The 26,329-nt window shown below is 35.2% G+C and overlaps 1 protein-coding gene across 9 annotated transcripts in view; it reads left to right on the top strand.

The window, feature by feature from the left end:
• The window catches only part of Pde11 (Phosphodiesterase 11), a 184,437-nt gene that overhangs the window by 68,682 nt on the left and 89,426 nt on the right, over window positions 1-26,329 (top strand). For 3 of the 9 annotated variants that reach the window (XM_049850415.2, XM_021334464.3, XM_021334462.3), the window contains exon 2: window positions 12,700-13,038. The exons of 3 other annotated variants lie outside the window; for them this stretch is intronic. In XM_049850415.2, the coding sequence (XP_049706372.1) occupies window positions 12,903-13,038 (136 nt within the window). In that variant the 5' untranslated portion in view covers window positions 12,700-12,902. Of the gene's footprint in view, window positions 1-12,699; window positions 13,039-16,061; window positions 16,180-24,556; window positions 24,753-26,329 lie in introns of all 9 variants that reach the window. 3 more of the 9 variants (XM_021334470.3, XM_021334467.3, XM_049850460.2) reach the window with 3 other exon arrangements.

Below are 26,329 nucleotides of genomic sequence, written 5' to 3'. Positions count from 1 at the left end.
CCAATGTTTACGAGCATCAACGGAACCCTTTTCCCTTATTCGAGTTTTACGATTTGCGCACAATGATACGCAATAGATTTTCGTGTTCGGTTCGTGTTAGATTACTTTTTTCAATCATTTGATTTAGGACCTCTGTGGTTAGGGTTGCCAACCATACTGTTTTTCACTAAATTATACTGTTTACTGTTTAACAAAAAAAAAGTATACAAAATACTGTTTTCAGCAACAAAATGCAGACACATTATTATGTGTTACATTTAGACGCTCACAATTTTTTTTAAATATTATTTTTATAAAAATAATAAATAAATACTGTTTGTTTTGCTAAAATACTGTTTAATAATCTTCATAGACCTTAATATACTTTATTTCTTGTAAAAAAAGTTGGCAACCCTATCTGTGGTTGAAACTCCGTTATGTAAAGTCGTGATTTTTAACAAGTTTTTTTTTTACAAAATCGAGTAGGTAAGATAGCGTAAAAACCAAAATGTTATTAAATCCTATTTCGTTTTGAATTTTGTAGTCGTCCATGAGAGTCTATCGCGAAACTGGTTCCAACGATTTGCACCTTTCGAAAATATTTTTTTTTGTAATATTTTATGGCATTCATTAATTTTGGAAGGTTAATATGTCTTGTTCGGACGTTTTTTTTATCATTATTGATTATACCCTATTATATATGTAAAATAAAAAAAATTCGTCGTTTCAATAAAACTCTCGTGCAAAAATGATTTAGATAGTTTCGGAAGGAACCCCTGTATTTCTATAAATCTCTATTTATTTTTGGAATATGCAACAAATAAATAAAATACCTTACTAGTTTAAATTAGGCATGCCTCCCTTATTTTAAAACAAAACAAATGAGGTTCATAAACCGCAAAATATATTTCAGTGGTCTACACCTAACAATTTTAAATAAAGTGACACATATATTTAGTCACGAACGTTATTTTTATTTATTAACCAATAAGTATTTAAATAATTTTCTATTTCCACCATGTTTCTGATACTTCCTTCATATAGTTTTTTTGTACCTAACCCTTTACAACAAATCTTTGTATGTCTACTGTCTACAAGAAGCTTGTTCTAACCGATATAACACACATTACTCGAGTACAGTAGACCGCACATCAGTGGTAACTGTCATGCACTTTAACTCAATAGTAATAAGTACGATTTTCCTATAAAACTGTTACCACTGACCTGAAGTTGACTGTACATGGTATATTATCGTATAAGCGGGTGACGCCGTTCATTATACTATCTAAATATTATGCTAATATGTAGGTACGTATGAACAAACCCAAACAATTCCATTCTAACACGTAGTGTTTTGCGGTTTATCAATGTACATTACACAACTACACAAGCACGCGTGCACGCACACAGGCGCACGAGTGTATCGTGTACACACGTCTCTGCTGGACCCTCCCACTCCCACCCTTAGAGGTCAAACGTGTCAAAGATATTGTCTATGCTTCTCAATGAAGTGTATGTAGGTAAATGTAAAGGTGCAGTATTGGGATTGAATACGTATGTATTAATGTAGAGTCGACAAAAGCAGAAACTTTTCAATAAATTGCAAATTATTTTTCACGGGCCAGAAATGGTGAATTTAGGAACTGGACACATATATCGCAGTGTTGGTGGCAATTCAGATGTGTTCTACATACACTAGTATGTTTATATCGAACAAATTCAGAATTCATGAAATTCTATTTAATGCAGCACTGAAGATTGAGCTAAAAACATAACTCTTCCTGGCAGACGCACATTAGAGCCAAATGCAGATAGCAAAATGGTCATTTCAGATACATGCCTTGTTTAAATGGTCTGAAGGCTGATATTTTTATCTGGGTAGGCAATTAAATTCGCGTAAATCAATATTTTCCATTGTTTAATATTGATTAAGAGGCTAATTTTAGAATATCGAGTTAGAGATCATGGTAACGCGTGATAGATAACAATGAAAGACGTCAAGACATTGAAAAACCTACTTCTATTTTGGCTTCATGATAAATGTTAATAAGAAAACTACCTAATACTAGTAATGATGTGGTTCAGTATCAGACATTTACCTAAACCAAGCATATGACGAAATCAGGCGCAATTGGATCATAGATTTGTGCAATCTCCGTACCAATTACAGGGTTCAAAAATAACTATACCATCTAGAAATTCCAAGACTGTATCAAATATTACATTGTCATACAAATCACCAAGTTTCGACTTCACCAAATTCGAAGCGATCGTAATCGAATTCTGTATGTAGAATATATCTAAAGTCACACATTTTGATTCTATCTACAACCCTATTCATTATTATTGAATCAATTTGGTATTCTCAAACAACTTTGAATATTCCAATACATCACGAATCTGTATTTCTTGCTTCGGTTTTGGAATACGTCATTGCTATTGTGTAAACTTTGATTTACGTAATCACTTTTTTGATGACCATTAAAATAACTCTTAACACCACAGTAATCCGCCACAAGAACTTAAGCCAAAAATATATTCTATTGTTAGGAAAATTCAAATTCTTAAGATCGAAGAGAAGGCCCTTTAAGACCCGTAAACAGCATTGACGACAATTAGGGTATAAATAAAAATAAGGGTTTTCAATATCCAAGTCTGAAATATGGCAAACAATGAATTTAAAAGATGAAGCTAACCGAATATTTGAGAATTCAAAAATTGCGGTAATAACTCACAATAAATAAGAACCGATCTTACTTATCCATAATTTGGCATATTAGGGAATTCCAATTCGTCTCTTGATCCATTTTCATATCAATAAGGATTAATCAGAAGTCGGGTTAGGAGATTCGTAATCAGGAACATTGTTCGCGATTCTATTTCAAGACGGTATTGCGAAGAACGAAAATAAATGATCTTATTATTATTATAAGGGAAAAAAATATTTGCCTGTAATAGAATGTCCGTCTATGGAATTACCTGTAATGAAGTTGTCTATTTCATTAGGCCTACATTGTTGGTTGTGTCTGATACTGAGTGCTTGGGGACGGCCATTGTGATCTCAAATCGGTTTAGTCCAGCCTGTGTTTACTTCTGTACCGCAGACCAATCAAAGGCTATCGATGAAGCCTTACAGTTTACATAAGGCAGTAGCATTATGGAAATTGGTGTATCATCGTGTTGGACGGATTTATTTAACAGGAAGGGTTCAGCTAGATTTAGAATTAATTTTGATTCATAAGGTCTTGTGATTTTATAGATTAGGAAATAAATTTATGTGCTTCGTTGGTATTAATTGTTTTTCCGCATGATTCAACTTATTAATCGGAATTTAAAACCCAAATAGCATGGTAAAACCGAAAATTGACACTAAAGAAATAATAGAAATACCAGAGCAACCTAATGACTGTCATTACGGAAGCAACAACTAAAATACAAATTAATTCAATGACCAATACAAAGCGCCCATTCAAACCACTATGACACTATATGAACGATCATCGTTGGAACTCAACTAGGAATTTAGTCGAGTAGCAATTAAGGACGGATAGGCCCCTCGTGAGTTTCAGAACCATTCAAGACAATGTAACGCAAATGATAATTGACAATTTGGCTCGGACTCCGGTTTAATTGACCGAACGATTAACTTTTATTACAATGAACATCTCGGTAAATATTGATAAAGATATTATTCGCGCGTTTCAAGGCAAATGTTGCTTGATGATCTTTCTATTGGCCTTAAGTGATTTTTGATGGCAGTGTAGCGTTTGAGGGCGTCGATTATTTGTTTAATCGTGTTCCTTAAGAATATTGCTTAGGCTAAACAAATTGACGATGAGAAAATTGCGTTTTATACCTCATTGTATTTTCTTCCCACTGTCTGTTGATCCTTTATGTTTTGTAACTGAAGTACCAACAATACAAATGACAGGGCGTAAGAATGACTTGTGTTTTTGTCCTACCCATTATCAGTATTTGCTAGTCTGTGATATCATTACGAAACACGTGGGTTGTCGTATTGTTCATCTTGTACTACAGCAAATTAGTTCCTGTCTACTGAAGAAAATTATTGTCTACACACGACCTTGTATCTATTTCCTTGCATTAGCACTAAGAAATGACCATAGTTAGTCAAGATGAAAACAAAATAATAATCTTTAAAACTTTCCCTTCGTTAGTGCGAGCATGTGTCGTCAAAGCGTTTTCTATTTAATAATACAGAAAAACGCAAATGATAGACCAACATCGCACATGTAATGTTCTTAGACACGCAATCCCTGTAGCTGTTAACAATACTTCGTAGTAAATTTTCCACAGCGAGAAAATTGTTTACTTATTCGTGAAACAGTAGCCTCACGAGCACTCGGACTAATGAATCTAAAAGAACTGGCAGACGTAAAAAATTTAACGCTCAAACGTTTTTTTACGGAGCTAGCAAATCTTTTACTACTCACTCTTTTGTTGAAACTGATTACGTGGTTTTTACAGTTTTACCACCTCGTATAGTGGGAACATTTTGAAACATACTTGTGTTCCTATTTGTTTGATACGGTTGTTAATGTAAATTGCCGAATCCTTGCATTGATTCCGTTGCTATAAAATATTACACAAGTATATATGTCAGATTAGTACAATGACATATTGTTACAAGTCTGCTCGCTCGTGGCGCCGCAGGCACTCCCAAGTTATCGTTTAACATTAAGTTTAACAAGTACTAAGAAACTTCCCGTTATATCCGATCCCTTAAGGATATATTGCAAGCAACTATGAAGTATTATAGAGATCTTAATGCGTTGTACGTGGATGCGTCTATCTATCGAGCTTCGTATCAATTTCTATATATTGCTAAGAGAAAGCAGTAAGTAGTTGATAGTTATGAGTTACACCAAATGACGCCAGTGTATAAGGTTTTTATGAAATCTGATTGAAATCATGATGTCAAGATGAATCAGGTTGTGTCAATGTGCTGAACAGATAAAACTGTGATGAAGAAAAACATAAACATGTTGTAACGTATATGTATCTCAGTGCCAAATAGCGATTCATCGCCTAATTACAGTATCTTAACCTGTCTGATAAATATAAAGAGACCAATCACTTTTTTCGTGTTCAGAACACCGATCCACTACATAATAATGATAGTTATCATACTGCGAAATGCATTAAATGCAACCTGGAATGTGGGTAAAGTAATCCATGTTTCTCATAAAGCGGATTTCCCTGCAGAAGTGTGTCGAGGTGGGTCTGCCGGCCTCTTCACTCTATAAAGTCTGCCGCTATCTCATCCATGGCATATATCTGGCGCCTCTTAATTGCTTCAGACTAATAATTATTATCAGTTCGCGTGCGGCGCCCCGCCTCCCCGTCCGCTCGACTACTCAGATACGCAATAACTAATGTACATATGTTGCACACACACACACATAAGCCAACTCTAAACACGTGCTGGGTAGCCACGGTTTTGCCACCGCAACGGGAAAATATTACGCGGAGACAGATTAATTTACAATGATAATAAGTTATAAGCCATCTTCGAAGGTAACCGATTCAATATTAGAACCGGAATCATGGTTATTCGTAATTTAATTAATATCAGTATCACTCGTCAATTCATGTGCTTCTTGACACACCTACTTACATATCTACTATCCACTTTTATGATGTAGCGAGTTTGGCTTAGGAAATTGCATTGATGTTGTGCCAAACTTCTCTAGCAGGTACGAACGTATCATCAAGTTATGTGAAAACATGCTTAAATGCAGTACTATACTGAGATCAAAATATTGCAACGTCATTTTCCGCTATGCTGCAAGAATTGTTGCCAATCCCTCTCCGTTTTAAGACGCATTTACAAAACAGCCAGTTTATACCGAAAGTGAATATTTTAATATTGTTTACGCGCCTCCCTTGAGGAAACCAAGATTAAGTACCACTAAGGCATTAGTAAGTCGTGCCATTAATTCTTTAACGGGTGAATAACCTTCGTCGTTCTCGAAGACGTCTCGTCTGGAATAGTAATTATTATTGTTGCTTTGAAAACTACTATGTTACCCCACTTCGCGTCAGCGGACAAATAAAATGTTGTAGTCAAGGAAACGTTCTTCAGAGGATCTTGTATTCAATCTTAATATCTTCTGCATATGGATCATAGGTACAAACTTATCAATTGAGTCAGCCAACTTTCTGTGTTTTCTTAAACCAAATCCAGTTTAACCGGATGAATCAAAATAATAACGTAGAGGGACTGGCGGTCTTATCCTCAAGCAGTTCTCCAAATCGATTGCACATATTGAATTATCATAATAATATCTTTATCCTTATCGGGGTTTTCCAGAAACCAATTCATTAATCAACATTTCGTCTGAGAAAATCAAGATCCATCTCCATGTCAACCAATAAGTCCTTTGGAAGTGGGCTATGTTTGGGATACCACACATACAAAATATTTCTTTTTCTTCCCTTTTTTTATACAACATTCCATAACTCAACTGAATCCGTTCAGCCGTTTTCCATACACGTACAGTTTCAGCTCCATTTAATATATGTAAGCATTTGTATAGTTCCGGCCAATAAGCACCTTGACTGACCTTTTCTAATCTCATGTTTTAGTCAGGATAGTCACGGTCTAGTTCTGTTCCCAATTTCTGCTTCAGCTTTTCCCAAATATCGTAATGGCGAGCCCTCAGTTAAAGCAAAAGGCAACCGCCATAAAGTCTTCCAAGTGATCCGGTTGATATAAAGTTGTCTCGGCCTTTCCGCTATTGAGTTTCTCGAGATCTAAGAAAACACATGTAGTAGACAACATATTTCTAGTAGTTTACAAGTAGAAGGGAATTCTTGTGGGTGTTTTTTCAATTTGACCAAGCGTATTGACTTCCTGCCGTTTCTATACACTCTAGACTTGAGATTTTGATAGCTTTTGTAGAAGTAAGAGGTTTACTCTTTTACTTATCGCCACATTAATCGAGGTCTTTACATAAGTTTGCGGCGAGTGCCAAAGTTTCTATAATGTTATCCAACTTATTACATCGAATATCTTTCAAAGTCGCAGATTAGGTTTTATTATTTTATCAAGACTGTAAATCATTCTTCAAACTTCCAAGCCAGGCTGATAAATCCTTTAACATTTTTCATTCGAGAACTGACTGTTCCAATTCAAGTGGCAGGGTTCATCATGAGGTGTTCTTATCAGCCATAAATTATGTCACGAGGAAACAAGTATATGTGGAAGAAAGAGGTCGTTTTAAAGTCTGCATCAGTAGGTAAATCATATTGACGAATACAGGCGTCGTTATTGTACAACGGAACGGTTTATTGGCTGCCTGACCTCGTGTTATCGCGACAAGCCTCCGTCATCTTCCAAGTCATCGCTTATCGCTGGCTGTGACGTATCGTTTACTGTTAGCTTCTTGTTGTTATTTGTTATTTCGAAATATTAGGTTGGGAACTAATATATAATTATCAGGGATTTTATTATATTGTTTCTCTCCAGTAGGCACTGCGGTTTCTGCGTTACTTTTCAGCCTTCCCTGGCGTCCAAATTAGACTTCATTTCTTTGATTACCATAAATTCAAGGAAAGTACTCACACAGATAACTTTATTAAGGAAATAATAAGTAAATACGAAATTCCTTCTCATATTTTGAATTATGTTATTATCCTTAGATGCAATCTGCTGTTTTTATCTTGGGGCTTGATTTTCAATTAATATTTATGAAAGAATGTTTGAATATATGAAGAATGAAATACAATGAAGAAATGGGAGGTTGAAGAAAAATACTCTCTGGACGTTTAAAACCATATTTGAGGTTCTGAATGAATTTGTTTTTAAATTTTCTGAAAACTTTCTATGAGCCTTTAGTCCTCGTGTTATACTTGTTTTTCTTTAAAACTTGGGTCAACTCGTTCTTTCATTAGTTACGAAGCAATCTTCAGTTAGAACACTTTTTTAAAACACAGAGTCTAAAAGAGTACCTAACATATTCCCTCGGCTGCATAAATTATGTACTCCTTCGTTAACCAAGTTTTTATCACGGCTAACTAAAGATTTTTTGTAAAAAAATAACACAATTTTAAATTTAACTTTCTGAACTCTATCAAAAATGTAGTGTCAATTTTTCTTGTTCTAGTAAAAGAGTGTTAAAAGCTAAAATCTGGAACGTAATATAGTTATGTACGAAAATTTAAGCTCCGCTATCCCGAACTGAATTTTTCCCAACTTTGATTACCGCTCGATTAATCTGAAGCCGGTTAAATTGAGTTCTAACCAACTGGCTACAAAAGTTACTTTGTCTTTAATCCGGCAATTTAGGATCCAATTTTTCTGTCAGATCTTTTTAGTTCATTACTTCGGTTCGTTTTTATGCTTTAATAAAACTTCAAACTTTTGTGGATCATATTTTAACTTACCCGTGAACACCTTCCAACACCAAAATAATGTAAATCATTTAGGAGTATAGATTCCCCACGCAGGGATTTGTATCCCTGACAGCTCAATTTACCTGCGCCTCTAAATCTCCTAAGGGATCAGTGGGGACAACGTACCTATCAACACTCTGTCGAGATAAACCCTACTCGCCTCTGACCCGTAATCGAGGCCCAATTCTTTTTCCCTGGACACCAATTTTATGAGTCACGTCTCTAAAATTTGACTGTCCAAAACTGCTCAACATGTATAACTATTTTGCCACACAATCAGTAATAGCCTCCATAAAGCGTTACAAAAGATCACTTACTATTGTTCTTAAATCATAAAGGGGCTATAAACCGTCCTTATATCGATAACCCGGCCATTTGCAATCCCATCCACAATTCTACACACGGACCCCACGTGCGCCCACATCTCATTAATGCAATCGATACGCCCTCACTAAAACATTATGTTAGTAACGCTATAGCACTACTTTATTGCCGTGCAAACCGGTTGAGTTCAGACGCTTTATCTCACCGTGGACATCCATACTCAGAACCGGCTTCTCGTATGCGTCGCTTGTTTTATGATTGTCAATAGCGACCGCCGCGCCGCGCCGATACGTTTTATGTTTTTCGTCCACTCTATTGTCTATAAAACGTGCTCGATCGGATTCGTGAGTCCTTTTACATCGGGCTCAGCCGTTTGTTTCAATTTCATTCTGTAATGTATCATGTGTAAATTCTTGGAGTAGCGCAGCTTTGAAGCGTTTGTCTCCACAGACGACAGCTGCATTCAAGGGGCATTATAAATGCATTAGCGTTATAAAATCTTCTAACATGCCTCGGTCCTCGTTCACACAGTCATATACGTACGTTTGAAACTGCTTTTTGAAATTCTACGACAGTATTTTAAGTTCACATTCTAAAGTGAAACTGGGTTCGTGATTCATATTAACAAGAGTAATTGGAGACCTAAAAATTCCTCGCCTTAATAAGAAGAGTGGCCATCTATTAACCAAAGCGAATCTAATCAATCAGTGTCTACGAACTTTAATTAAGGACAAGTGTCGGTTTACACTGGATCGACGGTAATTTGATGATTTTCTGAAATGTTGAAGTATAGTCGAAGGTCATGTTGATATTCAGTGAGTTTTTTATCGTTTATTCTGCTGGCGGTGGGCACGCGAGGGCACGACCTCGCGCGTGACGTCAGGCCTCAGATGAATGAACAGCCACCCCAGCCCCCAACCCCCACCACCCGGCGGTCAGCTTGCTAGCGATGAGCACCGTTATTGCAGTCAAAACATCTGTCGTTGAGTCAAAACGACTTTTACGTAGAAACCGTCGACGTTTTCACGTTATACGAAAATTCTGGAAAATAATTAGACGGAAGGGAATGTTGTGAATGAACGCTCTTATGATAATCTTAAGGAAAACGAAATTGTCGGCTTCTGGTTTCTTGTGTAAATTGTCACTTGAACAAAATTATTTAGCAGATGGACAGTTCGTAAGTAATTTGCTCCAAGAGAGTCAGAACTAAATTGTTGTTCTAATGGAGTTTAATCTTAACTCGTGGGCGGTATTAGGAGTTCCGTAATTCTATTGTAAATAAATAATAACACCAACTTTTTCGTAATCATTAAAGAGGAAAGTCCTATCTATATATTCAACAACATGTTATGTGCACATGATGCAGACATGGATAAATACGGTTTAAATGTTGTTATTTTCCTGTTGGAATGTCCAGTAAATATCTAGCTAATCGTAAAAATGAAATATGTAGATCTGTATCAAAACTATTTTACTAATTTTATCGTATCGTTTGTTGTGTAAAAATTAAAATACAGATCTGTATCAAAACTATTTTAGTAATCATCGGTAGACATCGTATCGACTATAAAATATACTAAATATCGATACTCATACTATACCTTGTGCTTTCTTCTCTCATTAACTTAAAACTGCGAATGCATTTTAGCTCGTAAGGTTGCTTTAGCTATTTTTATTCCAGCACACGTCCTAGAAACAAGAATGCTTGAACAAAGAAACGTTAAACTTGTACTTGAATAGAAAATAATAGTAGAAGCGAGTAATATGGTGAATCCGTGTAGGTACGTTTCTCTGTGCAACAACGCCCAAGGGTCTTGGTCAAGTTCCATATTTGGCTCACCGTGAGTCATCGGACTATGCACACGGACTCGGTTTAACTGTAGCCATATCGAGGCCGTTTAAGGAGAATCTAAATCGATAGGCACATCAGAAGAAATGTTGATAGATGACCCTCGGCAACTTCGTATATTATATCCATTTGTCAGATAGATAGATTGCATGTAATTTTTCTTTGAACCTTTAACATTTTTACGGCATTAATAACAGTTTTAGCACTTAACGTCTTCAGTGGGAATTATTTTTAGTGCTGTCTAGGGATAGATATAACCGTGCAAAAAATCTTATTCTTCTCTTGGTGTTCATGAACTTTTTTATTGTTTCTTATAGCAAGCGTCTGTTTTGTTGAGTAGAATGTTCTTAAATCCGGCTATTCATCTTTCTTTATTACAGGGAGATAAGTTTGTTCATTAAGCTGAAACTTCGTCTTAACTAAGGTTGGAGCAAAAACTGCCCACGCTAGCTGTGGGCATGATGACGCGGAGTAGACCCTAAAATGGAAACGAGTTCTTGGAAGCCATTCCTCGACGGTTCTTTGCTAGTGCATAACATGTAATTCTATGAAATAAACGGACGATAAACTCTTCGACGCGGAATGGGTGGCAACCGTGTAGTAACAAAGAAAATAGATTACAGTCTATCAATACCAAAACTGTTTTGGTATCCTGTAAACAATTCTCAATTTGTCTCGCAGAACTGTAGGGATTATCTTAATTGTTTTGTTGTGACATTCACGTATTTACTGTAGTCGATAAGCTGTTAGGCATTTAACATTTTTACGATGATGAAGACGTTAAGTTGAATGCTGACATAATTGATACACAATGCAGGCTATTGTACCTTTTCCCGTATTGAGAATATCATCTTCAATACACCCGTTGCTTTTATAAAGTAAACGGAAGAGCGATAAGGTTGTCCTTGTTTAGATACGTGCCCGTGTATGCTTATGCGGATCAATGTGTGTATGTATACGAGCGCGCTTTGACCTTCCGTGGCCGGTGGCCGCACGCTAAACAAGCCCACCGAACCATTTCGTTAACAGCTCTTTAAGTATTATGAGACAGACGAATGATTTCATAGTGCTATAAAAATCCTCTTCTATATTAGGTTGGACAGTACATCGGTGCAAATCATGTAATACTTTATCTATCACTCTCAAAAACAACCTCTTCATCGCTAATCGGACAGGCAAGACTATGCTGTTGGTCTCCGGCTATCACTCTTTTGATTCGTGGTCTTTAAAATACGAATATTTATTTATTTTGCCCTAAACTGTAGATTTTTCTACACACGCTTAGAGTAATTTAGTTACGTTCAAAAACGATAACCTTGACATTATGATAATATGTCCTGTGTTTTACGCTGTATCGCAATATAACGTTGCTCACAAAAAATGATAACAGCTAACTGGTATTTTTGATCAAAAATTCAATTTTTATGTACAGCGAATTGTAAATCAGTAAAGTCATAACAGTTTGCTTATCTAATATTTTGTATGTCTATATTTCATAACCGTGGGTTACCATAAAATATATTTGAATAAATTAATAAAGCTACATCCACAAAGGTATAAGGAACGAAACAAAGCATATAAGGTTTTGAGACTATTGTATCCGACATCTGTGACCTGCGTTGGTGAAAAAACGACATATAAAAATATACTGTTTGAAACAGGTTTCTCTACCATGCCCTCACGACACGAATTCAGAACCTTCAACATCTGCTCCTTTTAAAACGTGCAAATTATTTCTTATTATTTCACAGTCATGTAGTCGATTGTATATTTTAGACTATTTGAGGCCTCGATTTCGATCACGAATGGGAAGTTCTAGTCGTAGACGACTTTAGATATCCATCAAACTAGTCACGGCGACGTACGACATAATAATCAAACACTGACGCAGATTCCACTTTCATATATAACGGCATAAAAAAACGCTGAGTCGCCACTCAAATGGCTTTTTTGCTCAGCTCTTAGTCACAGCCGAAACAACCGTGCATTACGGACCACTCAGATAGAACTATTCCAAATGTCTCACATCAGAGACAAAAGAACATACAATTCATGTCCCTATTTATTATTTGTTTTTCTGCCTACGGGAGAGGCTTAAAACTACATTTTTTCTTTTTTTTTCTTTTCAGTTACATTTGTGCGGGGCCTCTCCCATGTAGTCTTTCACTCGGACGGTGATGGCTACGGATGACCTTGATTTAGTGGTTGTTTTTGTGATTGGTGCTAGTGAGTGATTGCAGCGAGAGTGCTTGTCGGCGGCTAGAGCCAGTGTGGTTAGTGATATTGGTGCCAGTGATGTGACAGTCTATGGAAGCGTCAGGGTTGACTCGGAATGTTCACGAAGCACGGCAAGGCCGCTGAGCGGTGCCACCACCCCCACTCGCATAGGGGCTGTAAGAAGAAAAAACCGGCTCCGCACACGCCCTGGAAGTACTTGATGAATTGCCCACTCGTTAGAAAATGTTTTGGTACAGTATTTATTTTTCATTTTATTTTATTTTCTGATATACATACCTTTGACGCTGGTGTAGGTGAACTAACTCATTTTAATGAGGTCAAGATTGCTATCAATGAATTTTAACTACGAGTAATTGAAATAAGTAAAATTGATACCTATGGCAACAAGGTGTCAAACAAGCTTGAATGCAAATAATAAAACGGTGAACAGGCACTAAACTTGTAACGAACAGTAATAAAGGGATAGATATAGAATGGATCTATAATTATTTGCTATTAAGTGCTGTTTTATCTATGTTTTCGATAAGCGGGAGATAAAATGTTATCAGAAATCGATCACTCGATAGCGCTTGTGGTGTATTTCGACGACAGTTAAACATTGGTAGATAGATAGTAGGTTAGAGATGAATAAAATTCTTGTATAATGGTTCTATCAAATATGATCAATGATGAAGGATAAATGTTCAAAGTTGTCGCTAAATTGGTAAAAGTTTTGCTTGAGCTTTTCACGGATGGATTCTGCCATTATGGGTTAGAAAGTTCTATTGATACCGATCTCGTGGATTACAGTTTTCCAAATGTTGAGTGCGAGCGATAATTTCTAAATTACGGATCTAAAGTTTTTTTCTTTTTCCTTTTTATAGTGGTATCGTTGTAATGTGAATGATTTTGCAAAAACAGTTTACAACTCATGTAGGTAAAGTCTTCTAATCAGGTTTTATGCACTTATATGGACGATTTAATAATAGTCGCATAAAATTTTACGAGTTTTCTACAGAATGACTTGCAAAATTTTTAAACTGAGTTCAATTGCGTGAAATCGTGAAACATTTTTCGATTTACAAAGACTCAATGTACTGGAAATTATAAAAGTACTTGTAAATGTTCTTCATTATCATGAAATTGTCGTTTGAGAGCCAATTGACTATTCGATTTCATTAGGATACAATTTAACCACTCGACACCTATAGATGTAGATGCAACATCGTTTAATACAAATACAAACAGTGTTTTATCGAGTGCTACATTAAATATTCGAACAAATAGTGGCATACTGGAATGTTCGTTGAAATGCGGTTCATATAATTTTCAATATGGAGCCCGTAGTTGGTGCAAACAACTGTAAAAACAAATAGCATTGTTTCATTGTTTTTAGTCATAGTCACAGTTAAGTTTTTTACGTTTTATCTTTTTTACCGTCTTCACGTGTGGCTAAGCTATTGTTTCTTGTAGATCATGAAAACTATGGATATTAATTATACATATTAACAATCTTTATTTATTAATAATTAGTCTTAGGTCAATGACCTGTTACTTTAATTCTATAATACCTATTATGTTTTTATCATTATTATTTATCATATTTATTGAGTACTTTCCGCATCGTTACACCACGTTACGTATTTTAGTTTCTCCTGTTTTTAATGTCCAATACGCTTACATACATTTCGTCAAGCGAAACGGTAATAAAATACATATTGTTTCGTTTGTCTATTGTTTTACTTACTAACGTTAGACAGGTTCTTTCATCATTTTGTGATTGCACACAAGTGATGTGATTTGTAAATTCTGTGACTCGGGTCCTTCCGTCGAAACCAAAAAGAAGGACCACACCCACTAGGACGCAAATACCTATATATTTTTCTGAATAAATATTCAATACTAAATACAGTTATGTGTACACAAAGAGCAATGATGTGATGTGTGTAGCGTAAATCTCGGGCGATCTACGGCCGATGTACGAACTCGACCTTGTGGCGGCATTCCGGCTCGTCCCGACTGGCCGACCAGCGAACGTTTAACTTGTCTCAACTACGAGAACTGCCATAAGAGGAGCTTGCAGATTTACATTTAATTATTTTTTCACTATACCTCCTGGTACACTGATTGTATCTGCGAATATTTCTGATCGCGCCGCTTCTTCGAATAAATTAATCCTTCTTGTAATTCTTGATTGTAATCACTATTTTCCGATGGGTTTTGTGAATTTGCGAACACACACAAGCTTAGTAGTTTCCTCCTTATTAGGATGTTTGGCAATAAGAGTAATCTCTATAGCAGTCTAGTGCATTTTTTGTAGAACTTGTTTTTGTATCGTAATCGCTAATCTAGAAATAATCATTAACTTCCCTTCAATCCGCAACTAACGTTAAAGAGTGGACTTCGATCACTTCAGTATTGTTCCATCTTATTAAAAGGCACGTAGAATTGTATCTGGACCTACATCGAGGTCGTATAGCTTAGCAGTGTTCAGCATAAACGTTGCACTGTTGCAAGTGCATACTCGCCATTTGCTGGGCCATTTGCTTTTCTTACGAGAATTGTAGAATTGACCTTACGTTGTTCTACTATATTTTGTATCTGTTTTTCTCCATCTAATATCTAACGCATTGAATGGAATAATCCCATTTAATGTGCAGTAATAATTCTAATATCACATCATAGTACTGCATTCATTTTATTTTGTTTTTGTTATAAGTTGTCTAAAAGATTTTCTGTTAGATTCTGCCGGTCATTAATCAGTCATGTAGTCGTAGAATCATACTACATAGTGTAGGTAGCTTGTACGATGACTTTCAAAACAATCTTGTTCCTATTAATCATTGGAGCAAAAAGTTTGACATGTTTTCTCAGTGAAAGCCGGTCTTTGTCATAGTAATATTATTTGACCTTGTTTATTTAGTATAAGTAGATCAATAGTACTAACGTTTACTGTGAGAACATAATAAGACTTTTCAATTCGTGTCTTCTTAATTTTCACGAATGTGCAGAATATTTGGTGCTTTCTAAAATTCCAAGTAAAGAAGCCATTGATTCAAAAATACTTTGTTAATTGCTACTCATACTCGTGCCTTAAGAGAGTTAGCTAGCAATAATTTTAATGATATGTATGCTATTACTAAGGCCACTTGAAAAACGATAGCTGAAGACCATTCGAGAACACCCTTCCAATTTAAGTACACTTAATCAGAAACGATAATCATTGCTCATTGTTTCGCAGTAAGACAATGACACTGTCGTTTTATCTCTTCAGGGAAGTTCAGTGCCAAGGAAACATCCTCAAGAATGTAGTGGTATGATGCCGACTAGTCGAGCGACGTATCAACCTTTACGCACAAGACGGCGGGCATCCAAACAAAAACTGGAATTGCGTTCGTAACATGAGTCATTCCAATTTAGAGTACCGCATGTGTATAAGAAATCCCATTTACTTTTACCTAATTTGGTGTTAAAATATCGATATGGCATGCAGGTTGAGGGGCCCGCATCTCAAGCAGAATAACGCGGTTTTTGCACTTGGCAAGTAACTGTTTTGGAAGACCATTAATATAAGGGTGATAACTGAAATAATTGTACTTAAATGTATGTGGTTGGGGTGTTGCGGTATTATTAATTGAACTTGGTATGTTGTGATGTCACTGATATACATTCAAACACATTTGTGTATTAACTAATTAATTAATGTTCATTTGGGGTATAGGCTGCCACCAAATTCGATATTATTGCGCAGGTGTTTTTGTGTCACGTGTTAGTAATACTTTTTGTTCCCCAGTCGATAATATTTTTTTAATTTATTTGAGTCACTGGCGACGCATAAGTTCCATTTTGTAATTAACTTTTTTATTACGTCAGTGAACACTTTAATTTCTGATCGGTATCCCTTAGGGATAATTAGAAACAAGCTTTCAAATTTCATTTGACCTTTAACAACATTAAAATTATTTCATTGATCCACTGTCTTTTATTTTTGCCAGTACATTTTCATACTTTGCCTAGAGAAGATGAAGTTGATTAAACAATGTAAGTACATACACATTTTTTCTTTTTCGTGTTAGTGGAGTGATGAACGTTTCTGACGTACTTTTTTCTTCTTTCGTTCACTTAAAATTTTGAAATATTTGTACGGAACGCGGTGTGATCCCAGTGTTGTTTATTGACTTGTCGCAAGATTAGTCGAGCGCCACACTTGTTGCTTCTGTAATAACGGCTGACTGCGCCGTGACCAGCTGTATGTAGCTCCTCTCCGCATTACCTTCACCACAGACCTGATGAGCCGAAACCGCAGCCTTAATCAAATCTAATCCCGGATTCACAAAGTCCCAGCTTAAACAAAACCCGGAAACTTCCCTGAACTTTTCGTCCTCTCTAATTCTCAAACACAATTAGACCTACGTGCTTTGACTATTAAACAGAATTACTTCTTTCCAATTTATATTTCCGGTATTTTCAACTAACTTATATGGCTACTGGCTGTAACTACTTGTGCCTTTGCCAATACTGGAAAGCATTTTAACGAGATTTTAATGTTTTCGCTTGCAAAATTTATTGCCCTCGGCGCCAAGAGTGGTATCTCTAAGGATTTACTAGTGAACGCAATTTGCCGGCACTGTGTATTTCTTTCAAGTAAAATGCAGGAATATCACTATTTCGCAAAACTTTATGCGGTTTGTGTTAATAAAAATTACGTTGGTACTTTTGACAGAAGTTGAAAGTTTGGATGAATATGGTTAGTTGGGATGGTTTCGACAGAAAAAATTAAACTGTTTGGAAGTAAAATGTAAAACTATTTTATTTTATAGCAAAATTACAATTAAATACTTTTGCGATTGACTTGTTTTGTAGATTTTTAAAAGAACGACCTATAATTAAGAGGAAAACTGTACTAATAAACCATATAAAATAAGAAGAAAATATTTATAAAAGCTTCTATATGTATGTTATAACCGGTTTTGAATAAAGTTATATACTTATGTATCACGTTTTTACATTTAGTTCTTTAGTAGGTATATTGAATAAGCCCAAATCGATTATCATCCGAAAAATATTACGATCGAGTAGAATTCGATATCAGTTTTGGATTCTTCTTCCATACAGTTGCACACGACTGAATGAGTAAATCGTGCGTTAAACGTGACTTCCTTTTGAGATGTTGAATCTTATACAAGTATATACTTGCGTATATCTTATATAGAGGTACAGAATAGAATATTACTTTTGTACATGAAAAATTGCTGTGCTCTACCTAGCCTTTGATTTCATGACTATTTGATTAAAACTTGTTGTGTTTCAGTAGCTATCTTTTCAACAACTTATGTATGTTTTCGGCTTCCAAAAAAGGAGTAGGTTCTCAATTCGCTGGGATCTTTTTTGAGATTGTTTTTTGCATACAAAAATCATAGCTATCAAAAAATTGTGTCTTTATTTTCCGTAAATATAGTTAAATGTGTAGTTTATTTTTAAATTAACGTATAAATATTAAATAAACAGTTGTTATTGGTATACAGGTAACTTAAGTCACAATTGTGGATCCTGTCGAGCACAGCATTTAACAATAACAGGAGATTGTATCATATCTTCGATATTACATTCAAGCAAGGTTTCGTGTCCGCGATTTTTCCTGAATGAATGCATTACTTACTTAATATTCAGAACTGTTCTAAGGTTGTGTTACCTTGTCTCAAACCGTGTTGCATATTGCACCCGGTGAAATACTGTTGACTTTGAAATATGCGTCGGCTTATCAGTGTAGTGTTGCAGATAAGTAATTGTGTTCCGTTGATTATGTTAACTCGTGTAGTTAGATAGTTAACTGGCACAGTTAGTTGTTAGAAGGTTAGTTATTGTGTGTACAAACCATTGTTTGAAATAAGCTTAACAATCTAAACTAAGTTTTTGGTATTTTAAAAATAGTGCGATAAATGTCAGCGTTCTTATAAGTAGTTCGCAGTGCAGGTTTGATTGAAGACCTCTGCTCAATAAATTGAGACCTAATACAATCATAGCATCTATCTTTCAAGCAATAAATCAATTCATTCCTCAACATGAGTTAGTACCAATTGACTGCAAATATTTTAAACAATAAGTATGCAATCTTGACAGCTGCAGAAAATACCATGACGGTAAAAGATTACTTTGCCATAATGAGTGCCTAGAAACATATTTTTTTATTTAAGCGTATTTAGCATAATTTCTAGATCAATCAGGTAAACTATCTATGCATTCGCTTTATGGCCATCAAAGAGCGTTATTTCTCAGAAAGATGCCAATGATAAATAATATTAGTCAAATAAAGTCAACCGTTCTTATTTCGAAGACCTCTTTTTGCGAACACTCTGATAGGAGAGTACTTCAGATATTCGCCCTCATTACGCATGAATTCCGTTCATTTTGTTTGAGGAACCTAAAAATTCCGAGATATCTTCAAACGTAAAAGAACGTGTTCGGGGGCGTGCAATCTGTTGAAGCAAAAGAATCTGGGTTTCGAATCCGATTCCTGAATAATGCATGATTTTCATAGAGTTAGTCCGACAATAAATTCTTGTACGAAAATCTTTTGAATTTTCACACTGATACCTTGTATTTGAGATTGGCCGATTTATGAATGACTAGATCGGGCCTGGGGTTTCACCGTGTCTCGAAGAATCTTCTTCCCGTTGCCAGATTGGGATAAAAAATTACATTTAACTTGTGCTAAGTTACATCCTTACCAATTTTCAGTCAAGAGATTCTGCCGTTCTTGAGTTACATATATATAGTAACTAAACTAACATGGGTTTCTTAAATTTTGGAATTAAGATCGCGTAATATAGTCTTTTATTTTGTCAATCTGCAGATCGAATCCTGCAAAGGAATTTATTTGTCCAGCATAATATGAAATAGTTCAAAAGTGATTTCTTAACCCTTTTTTGCCACCATGGAAGCAGTTATAAAGTAAAATATACTCAGTCACAATGATGAGGAGCACATTACAAAGTGACTTCGGGTCGAACTTTACGGGACCGACCCGTATCGCTTACACCTGACACGATACATAACGTAATTAATAGACGCTGCCCTTACGTCACTTGATACGTGTTAACATATCAATATGGTTCAAGTTTCTTAGCTTTGGGCTTAGAAAAGCTGTGAATCTATTATTTGCGATAAAAACTCACTTAAGTCATTTGTATATACTATGATTTAGCAATATCTTCTGTTTTATTGGCGAAAATGAGCCTTATGTATACGTTAGTAGTAGTAGTAGGGACAGTTTCTTAACGGTTCAAGTTTCTTAGCTTTAGAATTAGAGATCCTGTGAAGGGACTAAGAATCTTTGATTTGTGTTGAAAACTTACTTAAGTCTTCTGTGTATACAATGAAAATTAACCTATATTTTGAATGTATTATTGGCGAAAATTACACTCTTACGAGAAACGGCTGTTTATACACAAACAATGACTTCGTATTTTCATTCACTGAAAAAAATATGAGAACCTTCAAGTTTTTGGAAAAAATAAGTAATCCGTAAAGTTTTGGAATGCTTGAGAATAACTAAACTCTTTTATATTATTAATAAAAAAAAAACGTGAAAATATGTGGCTTTATATAATAGTGTAGGACAAAATGGACATTGCTGTACGTAACCCCTGAATAAGTCATTAATTACAATTGTCTTACAGACACAGTAATGGCACTTTAGACCGAAACCCACGCGATTCACTGAACGTGCAGTCTTGAATGCCTTTAGTTAGACAATAATCTTGTTTCTTATAATGAATTTATTTATCTTTCTTTTCCATTTGTTGTTCTATTTTTGGTTATTTTATTTATACTTTCGACAAACAATATGTAGCATTACGAATATATCTTAATGTCACACTTTTCCCGTTTCTGTACCTATTTGTATAAATATCTGTCCGGAGAGCTTCTTCCTTATGTCCATTTTCTGAAAAACAAAAGCCTTTGGACATTTCTGCTACTTAATATTTTTTATTAATACTATTTCGCTTTCAATTATGTCCAAACTGACTTTCAAAAGGTGAATGACTGAACTTAGTCGCGTAGTTAGAGTCCCAACGTAACATAGGTAGTAGTTTTATTCCTCAATTCCTGAGCAAAGTGAGGAAATGAAATTATGTGGTTACACTGAGTGTACTAATCATTTTTATATAAGGAACTGTGGTTTGCGGTTTCAAAAGAATTTCCTATTTATTGCACGAAGAGCCAAGAGGTACTATACAAAATTATGAAAACAGTTCATAATAATTATGTTATGTAATATTCTTTCTCGGCATAAGGTTTGCAACTTTTGGCAGTGTGTCAGTCAATCAGGCGTTTTTATGAATTAGCACATTCATGATAAAACTTTATCAGGGCATAATTATGAATTCGTTAATCTTAATAAGGCTTGTGTGAACCTTATCATTGATCTAGATCTAAACTGCAAGCGGGTCTATTACTTTTCGGTCGAATATAATCAATCTTAAACGACTGAGGCGTAACTCTAGTTCTGCAGTAATTTTCAAATCGAAGCAAAAATATAGGTATCAAATCCAGCGAGCGGTATAAAGTATTTTAAAAATATTATAAAGTTATTCCAGGTTTTTTGCAAAGAGCTGACTGTAAGCCGTATTCTGAATACATAATCCCCGACCTGGCGACGTTTATATCGCAGTTTGCAGTGTCCGCCCGGCGCCGCCGATACTTCGGACTCCAGACTCACTGTTACGGATTACTCGGATATTCCAACCTCCCTCACTTTGCTACAATCCTGGTATAATTTCACGATGAAATTCCCATTAAATTGCCAGCTTCAGAAGTTGTAGGCGCTAAAGTTAATAGTCACGAACTATTTATCGTTAAACGTAATTTACTTATGTTATAGTGATGTGGGATAGGCAATTTAGAACTTGATTAAAGTTTAAATTGCAGACATCAGCTCCATGGTAATTAATTGAAAAATTCTCAACGAAGACGTAAGTTCGTCATTTATTTCGTCAGAAAAATGTTCGTCGTAATGGTGGTTTTGTTAGGGCTTATCTACAGGCTTTTTAAATTAGGTTCGCTGGCGAATAAATGCGTATAAATCAAGACAGATAACAATTTATGTCAAGTCCGAGCAATTAATGTCACGGCATAAATAAATTTTCATAATTAGCCAAGATTTATGAAAGGCTTCTGAGGTCTGACAGATAGCTCTGCGGTTTTCCTGAGGGCAGATTGTTCCAAATGGCATTCCTAAGACGATCTGAAACGGTACGACTTTCATTATGCTGAAAATGTTTTAATGCCCAAAAATGTGTGAGTTTCTCTTCATTAACAAATGTGGAACAATTTTACATCGTAATCAAGGTTTTGGCAGGATTTATGTGACAATCTCAAGTCTGAGTAAACGGCGGTGATAATTTAAACTAATTTGAATGCTGCAAAAACTTGTAAGCCGCCAGATTAATTCTTATGCCAAGAAAAGTGTGGTTAAAACTTTTATCTCGCCCTCCTTTCTCTTTTTCTAGTCTCAACATTTTTGTTTAGTCAGACCCAAAATAGGAACCATTTAAAATGGGAAGATATATGTTTTCGGGGATTCCTAAAATTTCGGAAATTGGCCAATGAAAAATATTATATAGAATAAAGAAAGTCTTTATTATTAAATGGTTCAATCCCTCAAAGCTTTTGTCATGCTGATACTTATACACAAACACACTTAGATTCCTAGTTAGTACTTTCGATGCCGATTCTATCGAAGTACATAATTAAGTCAGATTATGCATCATTGAACCAGGTTATTGCACTTTACCAATGTCATAATACATTGTTAGTCACGAAGAATATGACTATTTAAACAAATGCGGTATAAACTAAACATTTCATTACTCATTTTACAAGAAATATTGTAACTTTACAACCTTATTATGTAAGTATCATTACTACTTTATTTATTTGAAATCATTGTCTTGAAGGGTATTGTGGAAAACCTCGAGTACAATTATATTTTAAGACAGCGATCACAATACCGTTCGTACTTTTATTAACTGTGTAATTAAGAAAAAAACCTTTACTTTGTATTGACTAACTTAACTAATCTTCATGACCCGTATTTAAGTGTGAAGGATACTTGCATTTGCAATAAGTTTACTATTTCCAAGAATAAATTAATTCTCCTTTGAGTTTAACGTTAGATGTTATTCATTAGGGAGTCGTTGTTTTTATCATGATTATGTAAACTCTAAACTTTTGTTAATTAAACTAGAAGGTTCATATTGCAATTTTTTTTAATTATCGTTGAATACGAAGAAATGGAATAAAAATTCAGCTTAAGGGACTTGCTGCAATGTACAATATGTATATCTACATACCTTTGAAATAAACCTAATATTTAATTTTGTCCCAAAATGTACTCGAACTCGTGCTATCACACAAAACTTTCTCATATAGTTTTTTTGTCTTATTGCTTACGACCAGCAAAAGTAAACTAGGAACAGAATCCAACGACAATGATTTACTATTACAACCTCCATTCATGAATGACATTCCATTTGACTGTTGTACAAACCATTCATCAATGACAACTGTTGTTCTGTGTTGCCATTTGTTTTCCGAACACTCTTTTTCGATGTTGCCATTTGTAGAAACATTTCACCTTCGCGTTTACTTATGATGTGTATTTTGTCTGTCACGACCTCGCACCTGTTTTGTGTCGTTGGGTCGGTCTTTTGTTCGTGTAGGCTTGAAGTGGCGTGTACTCAGTCTTCATAGATATTATGTTCCTTTTGTTTGGGGATGAAGTCGGTAGCATAAAAGATTCGTAAAATATGTATAATATGTAAGTAATTCATGTCATTCAGGACATTGTAATTCCTCTTCTTAGATAACTTTAGAAGTGGAAAGATTATCAAAAATTGGTATCACTGATGCATTCGGTCTTCAGTCTATTGTTGATTTTAAAGCTAGTATTTTGTACTCTTGAACAAATAGTTTCATCTTAAAACGTCTGTAACAGAGGTGAATGTCGTGTTAATAGACGTTTAGCTCGGCAGCTAACATTAAAGTTAAAGACGATACACAACGCCGGCTCGGCTTTTAAGAAGATTAAAATCTGCATAACTGATGTCTTTGTTGTTTCGACGTACATGTAGATATGTAGGCAAACAATCTGCGCTGAATTCTGTTTGGGGTTTCCCGTCTGTTTAAATATCTTCCTTTCAAACATTAAACTACGCCCACCTTTCACTTAATTGAAGAATTCAGCATGGTTAACCTTTTAGAAGAAACACGGACTCTTTTGTTCAAGTTCAGTTAAACGTATCCAGGTGAAAAACAAGCCAATGAAGTAATTTTCCTTCGAATAATTAACATATTTTGTAGCGTAGGAGTTTCTTAGTACGTGGGTTTTACAAGTTAGATCGTAAAATTGATTCAGCACGAATTGCATTAATAATATCCCAGATTACGCATGATTACATGTTTTAATGCCCAATGACGTCAAACGATTGTGTCATAAGATTTGAATTGCAGTTTATCTTGATATCTTACATCAAAACCTATTTCCTAAATCGATTCCATTATCATACAAACAAGCTTACGTCGATTTATCCAACCAGTGTTCGAAACTGATTGATTACACGGCAAATTATTATATTATCATGCACAAGAAGGTCATCTGAGATTATTTTGTTAAGGTATACGGTATACGGGTAATTAACGGTGTTTCCACAGCCTAAAAGAGTTAACAAAAACAGCCCGTATAGTAAATCAACTGGCGTGTTTTAGTGTGCAAAAGATGTAAGGTGTGACGAATAGTGTTGTACCAGTGAAGTGATATGGAGTATCGATAAAGATCGAGATGTAGAGGGTTGGTGATGCGAGTGGTGGGCGCGCGAATGGCGGCTAGAGCGAGGTAGCGCCCGCATGGGGCAAACGGCGAGCATGTGCCGCCTCCACGGATCATGTCTGCACCACAAGAAAAGTACGTATGTAGATAAAGTAGAATGCATTGCATACAACACTATGACAAATTGCATGAAACATTGCTTCTAAACTCTAAGATGGTCGATATCTATGCAAAGAGTGAGATTGGCGAAGAATGCTCAAAGCGTTTGGTTGGCAAATCCCAAAGGTCGATGAATTGAATGATTTTGAGATTATCAAGTGACTTTTTCATTTATTGTGATTTTGAAATGTATGATTTCAATTTAAAGCCGTTTTAAAGTCAAGGCAATTGTAATAATGTGAGCCAAGGTAAAGGTTCTTTCAAATCCATCACACGATTATCAATACTCTTGTGTATATTTAATGTGTAGTTTCTTACCAACGTCCCGTGATTTAGTAATGTTGACTGGACACTGGATGTACTGGAAATTAGCTTTAGGTACACCTATAAACCAAAGTTTTCTTTTACTAGATAAATCACGGATTGGACAGATTATTTTTATAGAAGAAATGAAGGTTTCTCTTATTGCGGTCTTGAAGATCGATGTAGAGGGTTTAAAACCGTTACGTAAAAAAAAAACAAATGAAAAATGCATAATTACCGACTATAAATCATAACAAACTGTTATCAAACACGAGTGCAATCATACAACATTACGTAATCGAAGTGAACATGTCTGTCACCGGTAGTGGTCAGGAGCTCTATTAAATAATTTATACTGCAAAGTAATCCGCTGAAAGGAATCTTCCATTCTACGGTCTGAGGCCAAGGCTACATTATTACTCAGCCTTTAACAGCTGTGTAACGACTCTTGTGTACATTTCTGGCCTCTTTTGAAACTTAAACCAAGTAATTTCGTTTTTTACAACGGTAATTTTGTTCTAGTAAATTCTACGGCGCAGATTACGCTACCATTTTCTATTGTGTTGAGTAAAACTCATCTCATTCACAATATTTTCTGCAGTTCTATTTTTGCTCTGTGTGTAACATTATAAAAACCTTGTGCGCGTATATTGTTGTCATTTGAGCGTAAGGTCAATGACATTGATAAGAGCATCGCTGTAACATTTTATGTATCCTAATGTGAAATGAGCACAATCGTTTGTATATCTTTACCTATATATTTTTATGTATGCTTATGTTGAAGTGATGGCAATAATATTATCGTGAAGTGATAAATGGTTTCGATTTTTATTAATAACTAGATTAGTGCATATGCTATTAGTGATGTACTGACCATTAATTCACGTAATAACTAATAGCACTTTTAAGTAATTACTTTAAAATTTTAATTAATCAAAAGGCTTTCTTTGAAATGAAAACTGAACCTAGGTGTTTTATTTAATTATTTCATGGAATAGAAACTCATTTAGGTATTATTTCGATCAATATTTTGTACAGATACCAGTACTTACTTTCCATTATTTATTAGTTAAGTTTTTCTTCGTACATTTGCATCAATAAGTTTTATTTTTAATTAAAGTGTACATAGCGCTCAGTTTGTTAATTGCATGTTTATTCATAGTGTAAACACGGCTTTAATTTGAGTCTGCAATCACAACTGTTACCGTTGCATTCGTATGAAATAATTTTAGAACAGTTTTCGAATAATT

The sequence above is a fragment of the Helicoverpa armigera genome, chromosome 18 (genome assembly GCF_030705265.1).
Source record: "Helicoverpa armigera isolate CAAS_96S chromosome 18, ASM3070526v1, whole genome shotgun sequence".
Lineage (NCBI taxonomy): Eukaryota > Metazoa > Arthropoda > Insecta > Lepidoptera > Noctuidae > Helicoverpa > Helicoverpa armigera.
This window is presented reverse-complemented; position numbering and strand designations above follow the sequence as displayed.